This window comes from Leptopilina heterotoma, unplaced genomic scaffold (genome assembly GCF_015476425.1).
Source record: "Leptopilina heterotoma isolate Lh14 unplaced genomic scaffold, ASM1547642v1 Lhet_254, whole genome shotgun sequence".
NCBI classification, from domain to species: Eukaryota; Metazoa; Arthropoda; class Insecta; order Hymenoptera; family Figitidae; genus Leptopilina; species Leptopilina heterotoma.
In genome coordinates this window covers 73,122-84,789 of record NW_025110967.1, presented here as the reverse complement: position 1 = coordinate 84,789, position 11,668 = coordinate 73,122, and the positions used below count along the sequence as shown (strand labels likewise).

At 25.4% G+C, this 11,668-nt stretch overlaps 1 protein-coding gene across 1 annotated transcript; it reads left to right on the top strand.

Moving 5' to 3' along the window:
• The first annotated feature begins 2,000 nt into the window (after nt 1-2,000).
• LOC122503282 lies at nt 2,001-7,186 on the top strand. Its single transcript, XM_043613756.1, has 5 exons — nt 2,001-2,123; nt 4,374-4,536; nt 4,816-5,017; nt 5,632-5,823; nt 7,041-7,186. The coding sequence occupies exons 1-5, from the start codon at nt 2,059-2,061 to the stop codon at nt 7,184-7,186; spliced, it is 768 nt and encodes a 255-aa protein (XP_043469691.1). The 5' UTR covers nt 2,001-2,058.
• The last annotated feature ends 4,482 nt before the right edge of the window (nt 7,187-11,668 follow it).

Sequence of the window (11,668 nt, the reverse complement as noted above, 5' to 3'; positions counted from 1 at the left end):
GGGATAACCTCCCCTACTTTTTACAGCGTATATAAGGGCAGCCTTTAGACGGCTCTCTCTCTCTTTTTGACTTTGATTATTAAGTTATTCATTGCTCACATATTTCGTGACTTCGGATAAATAATCAGTGCTATTGTAATTAACATTAATAGTGAATTGTGCAACACATAATTAAAACTTTGTGAACAATTTTTAATAGTGAAATTCCTTCTAAAAGGAAGTGAATATAAACAATTAGACACTTTAATCCTAATAATTCAAATATCTTGACTCAGAGAACATTAATTATCTGAAATATTTGAATTTAAATAAAATTGGTTTTTTTTCTCGAAAGAGTTTTTCCAATCAACATTTGTGTTTTATTAATTATCCTACAACTTAAAACTATTTATTATAATTAAATAAATAATTATTTAAATTCAACAACGATATAAACATTCAAATATTCCGCTCTTAAGTGGATCTAGTGGTTCAAGAACTCATTCCATTGGTAAAATCACGCAGATCTAACGGAAAGTTATTTCCGTTGAACCTAGGATGTGACAAATACGATGGCAAAGATTTGACTAGGCGCTGTAGTCGGAATAGGCCGATTTTTGGCGTCAATTTAAAAAAAAGATGATATTATTTTTATTATTTATAAATATTTATTAATTATTTATTAATATTAGTCAAACTTAATAATAATTAATATTTAATAATTAATAAATATTTATAAATAATAAAAATAATAATTTTTTTTAAATTGCCGCCAAAAATCGGCCTGTTCCGACTACAACGACTAGTCAACTCTTTGTCATCTTGTTTTTAGCAGTTGCATAGATATCTGGCTTTAGGTGAAAAATTGAATGAAATACATGAAAAACAGTAAAAACAACTATTGGAATGAATAAATGGATAATCCAAGATTCCATTTATCCAGTAGTTTATCTAAATTAGCTTATTTTTAAGGAATTATTAATGTTGAAAGTGTATCGAAGTTCATCTGTCACTTTTCTATACGTGTTGTTCTGCATAATGAGACTTTGCCGACAATTAGATTGCGCTCGCAGCACACGCTAGATAGGAGTACTTTCAATTTTTTTTATCATTTATACTTAATTAAAATAAAAAGAATAATATTTTCTGTTACAATTAAATAAATTTAATATAACATTTTGCAATTATTTAATTATTTGTAACAATATATTGTCGTTTAAAAATAATGTTTTAATTTGACAAACAAACTTGTTTTAAATATATCAATTTTAGTTTTTGAATAATTAAAAAATAAAAATAAATTACTTATTGACTAAATATTTGACTTTAAAGATTATATTATGGTTAAGGTTATATTTATTACTCTTTAAGAAATGAATCGGACTATCAGCCATGCTTTTTAAAATTTGTTTCTCATATGGGATTCGACATTTTAAAAATGTGAAAACTAACTTTAAATTCGTTATCAGCGACAACGGAAGCCTTTAGATACCAATTTTGAAGAAAATCTATCATATTTCTCAAAGTTAATCCGCCTATTTGAATTTTGAAAAACTAATTTCACATTTGTAATCAGCAAACCTCAAAAACCCATAAGTGCCCAGTTTCAAGAAAATCCATTATGTTTTTGAAAAATTCAGATTAGTAATTATCAGCGACCTCGAAAATTCTTAGTTATCAAGTTTTATAGAAATCTATTCAAAAACAACTGAATAATTTATTTTGTCCGCCTAGATTTGCTACCTATCTCACTGTAGATCGCTGATAACAAATATCAAATTTGCTAAATTTTCAAAATTCAGAATGGCGGATCCAATTTGGCGGAAGAAAAAATCACACAGATTTGCTTGAATCTTGTTTCTCGTAAATTTTTATTAGAATCGTAATCAGCGAATTCTATTATATTACGCAGCACATTTTTTTGCTGATAATTTTAACATTTACTAATTTCATTTATTAATAAGATTAAGGTTGATAAATATATTACTTATAATATTAATATCTAAATATAATATAAACGTGTTGCTTCTTATTAATTTACATATGAAATTTCATTTGTAGATTGTGAACATTCTTAGAATGGAAGAAGCAATTTTTACTTCCTCTGAGGCAATAGACGCTGTCGAATTTGGGGACAGGACTATGTAAGTTGAAATATAATTTATTATACAAATTTTCTATTAATTACAGCTCATTTAAGTTTGTGACAGATTTCCTTATAAAGCTTTTAATAAAATTTTTTAAAAGTATCGTGTTCGAAATATAATTCAGGTTATTCAGATGTCAAGAGAATGTTAGTGAAAATTGTTGCCATTAAAATTGTTAAATTAAAGAAACCATTAAAAATTTTAGAAAATTGTCATTGAAACGTCGCTGTTTGACTCAATAAAATACAAAAAATTTAACAACCAACAAAAGATGATGTTTAAACAAATTTTATACAATTAATATAAATAAAAAAAACTTCTAAGCAAATCTGGGAATATACAAATAATTCTCAGACTCAGAAAATTTCAACTTGTTATTGAATGTTTCTTCCGATTATATTTTAATATGACGCGAATTTTCTAAATTCATAAAATTATCTTTTTTATAAAAATAATTTTTTTAGTATAATTTTTTAAATTTATAGATACTATATAATAAAATAAATCACAATTTTTTCTTTTTTGAATTTTGTATTCCAATTCATTTTAATTTAGTTAATTAGATTTACAAAATGTTTTATTAAAAATCTTTAAATATATATATAATTATTTTCAAAAATGTCTTATCTGAAACTTGTTGCTTAATTACAATGAATTGTAATAATTTTAATGGTGTTCTTCAGATATATAAATTAAATTTTTTTAAAGCATCGAGTGCTGTGATCAGGGAATAAAAGGGAATTTTACATAAAGTCTAGCCGAGCCTCGACAATTAGTGCTGGCGCAGTACAGAATTTTTGTTTCGCCAAAGCTTGGACAAGCCACGGCGGCAAGTGCTGGCTGAGTATAGAAAAATTGTTCACGACGCTCTTTGCCAACATTGCTTTTTTGACATAAACTTGAAAAAACTTATAAAAAAAGTTTATGAATGTTCATAAATATAAATTTATTGAAAAAATTAATATTTGATATTAATTAATTCAGTTGTTTATTTTTTATTTTTATTAAATTTAATAATAATTTAACATAATTGTCTAATTTTGTAAATAATAAATTATTTAAACAAATTAAAATTATAAACAAAATTTAAACTTTAATCTCAATAATAATTTGGTTCCTATTAAAATACTATTATACTTCTTACTATGAATAAAAAAATATTAAAAAATTACCACGTAATTTAAGAATTACGTAAAATGTTAAATGCAATAAGTAAAGTAATTTAATTTAATTATTAAAAATTTAGTTTAATTTATTTTATTTCAATTTATTATTTCTAACGTATCCCTATTTTTTTCTCATCTTTGACTCAAAAATTGTATGTCTGAATGATACTGAGATACTAATACTTTACTGTACACATGTGTCGTTAGCATAGTGGTTAGAGCGTTAGTCTGTTAGTCCGTAGGTTCGATTCCCCTCGTCAGCAATTTTGTTTATTTTCATAGGTTTGCGATATTTCTAGATTCCAATCGTAAGGTACTAAAATATGAAAATCTAATGCACACTTACTGTAATTGTTTATTATTTAATTTTTAAATGTTATAAACAATTCTTTTCTACTTCATTTACTATATCCATTGTTAGTCTCCATCTTTAATACAATTTCTTTAAGAAGAGAAACATTTTATGAATAGTAACTATTTATTAATATTATTTACCATTTTGTTGTTAAATTATGTTTAATTATTAATTTACGACTAATTAATAACAATACGGCATTTATTGCGGCAATATTCTTAGCCAGCACTGGTCCAGTGCTGCGACAGCGCTGTCTGGCAGCACTGGCAGGCAGTACTTCGCCAGCGTTAGACAGCGTTATCATCCCAGAGTTATGCCAGTGCTGTCTGTCAGCGTAGCTGCCAGTGCTGGTGCAGTACTCCGCCAGTTGTAAATGTCCCATTGGGTCGGTGCTAATTAAAGAAATTTATAATAATAAAAATTTTAAATGTTAACATAATTGTTATTTAATAAATAATTTTGATTGAAAATAATTTATTTCAAATTTGATGACGTTTAGCTGCAAATATGTGACGCTTTATGAGAAGTGTTATATAACGTTAAATCTTATTATCTTATCTCTTTGTTGTATTTAAAATCCGATGATTGCGAACAACATAAAATCAGATGTCACGTTAAGTGCCTTTTTACATGGATCGTCATATATTTTCTTTTCTTAAAATTATTTTTCTTTTTTTAAACCTTTTAAGAAAAATTTTTTGAAATTTAGTTTCTTTAATTTTTTAGTGAAATCATTGGATACGTCCAACAATTTTCTCCTCAAAGGAATACTGGGAATTCGGAGTTTTTTAAATTTATACTTTCGAATGGAGCAGGGAAAAAGATACAGTGCTGCGCTTGGGGTGCTGCAGACATCGATGCCATAGAAAGAGAAGTGTTAGTGAATAACGTATGTTTATTAATATTATAAAATTTTCACAAGAATTTAATTATTTAAAATAAATAATAACTCATTACACAATTTTAATTATTTTAAATAATTTTCACAAGAATTTAATTATTTAAAATAAATAATAACTCATTACACAATTTTAATTATTTTAAATACAATTTTTATCGAATTCCTTGAAAATGTAGCTATTCAAATTTTTACTACTTAAATGTTAGTAAATTTAAAATTTTGCTATGGCACTTCAGGGATTTTATCTCTAATATAAACATATTACAGATTTTACATATCGACGGAGCTTGGGCGAGAGTTCCATCAAAAGAGGAGTACAATAAAGGAAATTGTCATTTCGAACTTCAACTTTTTGCAACTACTGCTATTGAATGTTTCGGACAGCATTTAGAAGCCATTGAAGAGGATGATTTAGTCGATACAATTGTTCTACCTAATGTAGTTCACTGCGAACTTGGAACAAAAATTAGTAAGTAGATAATAAGATTTTATTTATATATAATTACTGCAATATCAAACTCAAATTAATATTTTTGATAAAATTAAAACAAAATTTTTCTGAGAATGTTTCCTATAAAATTCCTATAAAAAGAAAAAGTTTAAAGCATTTTTAAAAATTTTATGAAAGCAAAATTAATTATTAAAAAAAATTATTATTCAAAATGATAGATTTTCGATGTTTTTCTGGCTTTTTTGTTTACGAATGTTTTTAATTTCAATTAAATCAATATAACCCACGTGAAACGATTTTACGGAAACGACTCTACAGAAACCACTCTACGGAAATTCCGTAAAGAATTTCTGTACGAAATTTCTGCAAATATTTCACATTTCATATTTATGAAGAGTTTTTGATAACATTTAAAAATCTGTTAAACTGATACCAACTTTAATTGGATTTGGTAATAGTTTCATAATTATTTTTAATTTAATTCAATTTTACAGGAATTGCTCGAAATATTTCATTATTCTTAAAAGTTTATGGAATTTCCGTAAAGTGGTTTTCTTTGAATCGTCTCACGTGTGAATCAAACCAAACTTAATTTCCTATAAAATTTTATACATATATTACTTTTTTTATAGAGATCGTAGGATATCTCAGGACAGTATTTGTCGAACAACGACTTTGCTTTGGTTCTCAAGTGGGCACATTTGGTTGCGGTTCCATCACTGACGGCACAAATAAATTAGAAGTGAGAGTAGCCAGCATTCTTGAACTTCCCAATTACCAGAAAGGGCAAAAGGTTGAAATAACTGGAACCGTGGAACATCAAGGTAATTTTTTTTATTAAGGGGGCAGTCTGGGTCTTTTGCAAGTGTATTGAAGAATTTTTTTTCATAGTGTAATTAATTTAAATACTTTGAAATTTTTACATATTATTACACATATATTAAACTAAATAAAAAAATTTCTTTCTATATTTTTTATTGTTAATAACAAAGAAGTTCAGTTCAGTTTTTCGCCATTAACTATAAGAAATATAGAAAGAAATAGCTGGGAATTATCAGAAAACTAAATGTGACCGGGAATAGGCTAGGAATTTTCTACTATTGTAATATATTTCCATAAAAGTCTAAAAAAGCAAATCATTTAGTTTCAAAAGTATTAAAATTCTTTGCAGAAATGTTTTTAATATTCTGAATTCAAAAGATTTTGTTAATCTATTCAAAAACGCGGTTGCATTTAGGGAGCGTAAAGACTCAGCTGTCAAAATAATTCGCAATTCATTGCTATGGTAATTCCAATGCTGCAACCGCGTTTCTATATGGATTGACAAAATCTTTTGATTTCAGACAATTAAAAACATTTCTAACAAATGTACGTTGTCACATTTAGTAAAAACTGCTTGTAAACAGAGAAAAATTTGTTAGAAAATAAATGTTTACCAATTTCACGTCATTTAAACCGGTCAGTGCCGTATTTGTTGGGTGATAACTGTTAGTCGCACATTATCGAGAAATTTAAGAGACCCTCGAACACCGTTAATCGAATTTTCAATTTTTATTATAAACAGAAAAGATTATTTTTAAAAATTGGAAACATTTTTTGTTTAATTCAATTATTTTCCAAATTTTTAACTAAAATTATTAAAAACCATTATTTAATTATTCATAAAAACTCTAATAAAAATTTTGGAAACCTTTTGTAGATTTATTTATGTTTGAAATCAAATATTTTTAAATTTGATAAGAAAAAAACAAAAAAGAATTAGGACAAAGTCGGGAAATAACCGAGACTTTTGTTGAATAAAAATAATAGACACCCTGATTTAGTTTAACATTTTGAGTATTAATATGTAAAAAATTAAAAATATTAAAATGAATTTCACTAAAATAAATTCTTCAAAATAGGTAGGTACGTGCATAAGAACCGGACTCTCCCCTTAATTATAATCATATGCAGGGTTTTTACTGATCTTGTAATTCTTGCAAATAACCTGGAATTTGAAAAAAATTCCTAAAATTTAATTTTAAAATTATTTATTTAACAGGATTGCGATTCTATTTGCAAATCAACAACTTCAACGACATTAAAGTCATAGAGGACAAAATTATGCCTTTGGGACAACTACTGGCTGGTTATAAAGATTATAAACGACCACTGACAGATTTTGAGCAGCCTTCCACTTCAAGATGAAGATCATAGTTTCTTCTTAAGACAAAGGAGTAAAAAGCATTCTAGAAAAAGAGACCATGATTTTTATTACAAATTTTTGTTAGTAGAAACAAAATCTTTTTATTTAGTAGAAACATGATTATAATTACTACATGCATACATTAAGGGACAATAAGCTCACGATAATATTCTTGGTTAATTTAAAAATTATCGTAGTCTCTTTTTCTAGAATGCTTTTCGCATCTACTTCATCGTTATATAGAAAGAGTGTTAATTATAATTATTTAAGACTGATTAGTTACAATTCTCTATTAATAGATAATATATTTTACTACTGTTTAAAGGGATATGGAAGTGTAAAAAAGGAGAAGTACTTTAGAAAAATGTAAACAAATTTTTTTTCTATTCCGCGTAAACATAATTGCGATTCATAAAGAATATTTATTCTTCCAATTTTTCAATGTTGGACAATAAATTTCTTGTTTAGTTATCCTTTCTTATAATTTTCTTTTTCGTGATTGCTTCTCCCTTTTTCTTTATTTTTAACATAAAAAATACACACCATTAACGTTCCCCTAAGACAAAGATTACAATTGCAAAATATTCTAGAAAAAGAAACGTTGACATTCATTTCGCAATTTATTTTTAGAACAAAATCGTTTCGTTTAGTATAAACATGATTCTGGTTAACTACATACTTTTTTCAATTTTTCTATGAAATGACATTTTTTTGCTTTTTTCTCACTGAGAGATATTAGTCTCACGATACTATTCTTGTTATATTTATTTATTAACATTGTTTCTTTTTCTAGAATGCTTTCCGCGTCTTCATCGTTGTATGGAAAGAGGTACACTTTTTTACACTCTTTCTATTTTTCCAAGACTGATTAGTAATAGAGAACTATAGTTCTCTATTATTAGAGATTATGCTTTACTATTGGTTTAAGAGGATATTGTTGTGTAAAAAGGGAGCAATGTTAACGTTTCATTCTTCAAAAAATTTTTTTTTCTTATTCGCATAAATGTACTTGCAATTTATGAAATAATCTTTCATTTTTTTAATATTAAACAAAAAATTTCTCGTTTAGTTATCCTTTTTTATAATTTTCTTCTTCTTAAATGCTTATCCCTTTTTATTTATTGTTGAAATAAAGAATCGCTTTCTTTAGTATAAACATGATTATGGATAAATACATACTGTTCAATTTTTCTATAAAAAGAAATTTTTTTTGGTTGTTTCTTATTAAGAGTTTATAATCGCACGATAATATTTTTGGTTAATTTATAAATTATAGTATTTTATAAATAAATTTTTTCGTTTCCGCATAAATGTATTTGCGATTAATTTGTCCATAAGTAACAAATTTGTATGATTGATCTGTATAATTGTATACATGTTTTTGTAATTATTTAAATATATATTTTTTATTTATATAATAAATCCTTCTTATAAAATTTTTCATTACTTCTATAATCCTCTGTCTGCGTTGACTTTTTATTTCCACTCTACAGCTTTTAAATATGATTCTTATAGTCCCTACCAGGCGACCGAATTGTTGTTTTCTGTCGATAACGGTCACTTGTATAGGCAGACGGATAATATAATTAAAAAGACATAAACTACAATTTTACATTAAAAAATTTTAAGTTTTATATTTACTGTTATTGTTATAATTAAATGTAATATTAAATATTATTAAATAATAATAATTAAAAAATAAAATACAGTAAAAACATTAAATAATTTTAAATTTTGTCTAAAAAGTGACTTTTCACAAACCGAAGTAATCGATTTTATATTTTTTTCATTATAATCACTGATAAATAAAGAAATTTTTCCCACTTATACCAAAGTGGTGATCTTTATTATGGTTAAAATGATATTAAAAATTATGTCAGTCGTTTCTCAGTGTTGAGAGAAGAAAATTGAGAAATTAAACCACTTCAAAACTTAATTTCCATAAGTAAGGCATTTGTTTCGTTTTTTTATTGATGGTTAATATTTTTAAAAGTGTGAAAGTAGAATAAAACAGTGCAACGACTGAAATAATTTTAAATAACAATTTAACCCTAAAGAACACAACTTTGGCATAAGTGGCAAAAATTTCTTTATTTGTCAGTGATTGTAATGAAAGAAGAAAATCGTAAATCGATTACTTCCGGTTTGAGAAAAATCACGTTTTTAGACGAAATTTAATTTAATTTTATGATTTTGCTTTATTTAAGTTATTTTCTATCACACATTTGAAATATTTAATAAAAAATACACTACTGTAGGGAAGTATCGGTACGGCCGCACGCGCACGACTCAAAAACATACCAATCCTTAAATCACAATTTTTTTGTAAATACAAATGTCAGAAAAGTAAAAATATACTGTTACAAACGTTATTGAATTCTACGATTAATGATATATAACTGAAAATTTTATTAATTTATATAAAGGTTGCAGCAATTGACAAATTTGCAAAACAAGTTTGATACGTATATAAGTGTGATCATACAAGTTTCATCTTTAATTTAAAACCAAAAGTGTTAAAAGATCTTAATCGGTTCTCGAGATATCATTATAAATGTCCGAGCATTTATAGACCAAAACTATTCAAAATCGACTAATTTATTGCATTTGTCAAAAAATAAGTTTAAAATATAAATTACATACATAATTATTTTAATTATCTTTTTTGGGAATAAGCATATAATGCTTGTCGAGAGGCGCGCGTAGCGCGCCCATAGGGCTCTAGTATAGAATTAATTTTTAGTTTTTCTTTTATTCTTGAATGTTTTAGTTACAAAAAATGCACAATTAAAAAAAATAGAAGTTTCTAACCCTAAGTACAGTTTAGGAAAGAAATAACAATTAATTGTTTAAACAATTTAATAAATTGTTATACTTTTGTTATACATCAGAAACACTCAAACATTCTTTTAATAGGTTTTTTGATTAACTTTCTGAATGATTGAAGCTAAAAAAATATATTTTACGATTTTATGATTTTTTTAAAACTTATTGTTATTAAAAAAATGTTTAAAAACAAAATTTGAAAACCGGGCTCGAGAGATCGATAGAAAACTTAATTACGAAGATTTAGAAAAAAAGAAAAATCGTTTTGGCATAAAATTGTGACTTGTAGAGTGATTTGGAACGAAACTTGCGCCGCATAAGCGAATACATGCACGAGTTTCGGCATGCCGCGCTGGACATTTTATTTTTTTTCTTGTAAAGTTATTGTTGTCCCATAATTAAATTTATAAAAAGTATTCTTGACTTTATAGACAATGACTAAAAAAAAATTTTCAAATCAAAGAGGTATTTTTTTTTAAATTTTGATTCAAAAAATTTTTTAAAACTTTTTTCGGGCAAAAGAAATTCTTTTTTTTCTTTTTATTTTTTTCTTTAAAGTGCTTCTTATTATGAGTATTTTCCAAAAAAATTACCTTATTCGGTTAACAAAGAAAAAAGTTATGTGCCTTTTTTGAAAACCCGACCATAATTTTAAGTAAGCAGTAACTTAAAAAATTTTGAAAATTTTGAAAAAACTTTTATACATTTTTATGCCATGTATATGAGGAAACAAATTCAGTAAGTATTATTAATATTGCTAAAATCATCGAAAATTCTTTAGATCACTTCCCGTGGAATTGATCATTTTTTATATTTTTAAGTTTTAATTATAGACAGTTGCAACTTTTACTCACTACAACAAACAAATAAATTTATTGTCGTATTTATGTAATTATTTTCAATAATTTTAACTCAGCAATCATTCAAATCACTTTTGATAATGTAATTATGTCTATTGTTTGTAAACTGATCAAAAGTTTTTTAAATAATTGCTTAGCTGAAAATAATTACATAAATACGACAATAAATTTATTTGTTTGTTGTAGTCAGTAAAAGTTGAAAATTTCTATGATTAAAACTTAAAAATATAAAAAATGCAAACAAAAATTTTCAAAAAATGATAAAAAAAAATTTTTTCTAAAAAAAATTTTGTACATTTTTTTCTGATTCTACATGAAAAAATAAACGATTTGTGTTCTTTAAAATTTTTTTTTAAACAAACCGTTTTTGATTTATCAACAATTGAAGAAAATGGCTAATTATTTAAACAAATTATGATATTATTCATAAAAATTATCTAAAAAACTTTTTTTTAAATACGTTTTAAAGGTGATAAAACTAGCTTTAAAATTATATAAGTGTGATTTACATGCCATGATTTTCTAAACAACTGTATCGCTTTAAAAAAACCAAAAAAAATTTTAAGATTTTATGTTGCAATAACATTTTTTAAACATTAACAAATTAATTTTTAGAAAATTTAGTTTATGCAGTGTTAAAGCTTAGAAAAAGAGCTTTAAAAAGAGACCTTTTTGAGCTTTTTATCTTTAATAATAAACAAAATACAAAACTTGTTATAAAGTGTTTAATCGCTGTAGGGTGAGCAAAAGTTATTGAGCGGCACTGTACATATTAGAATTGATGTTAATGTTGAATGG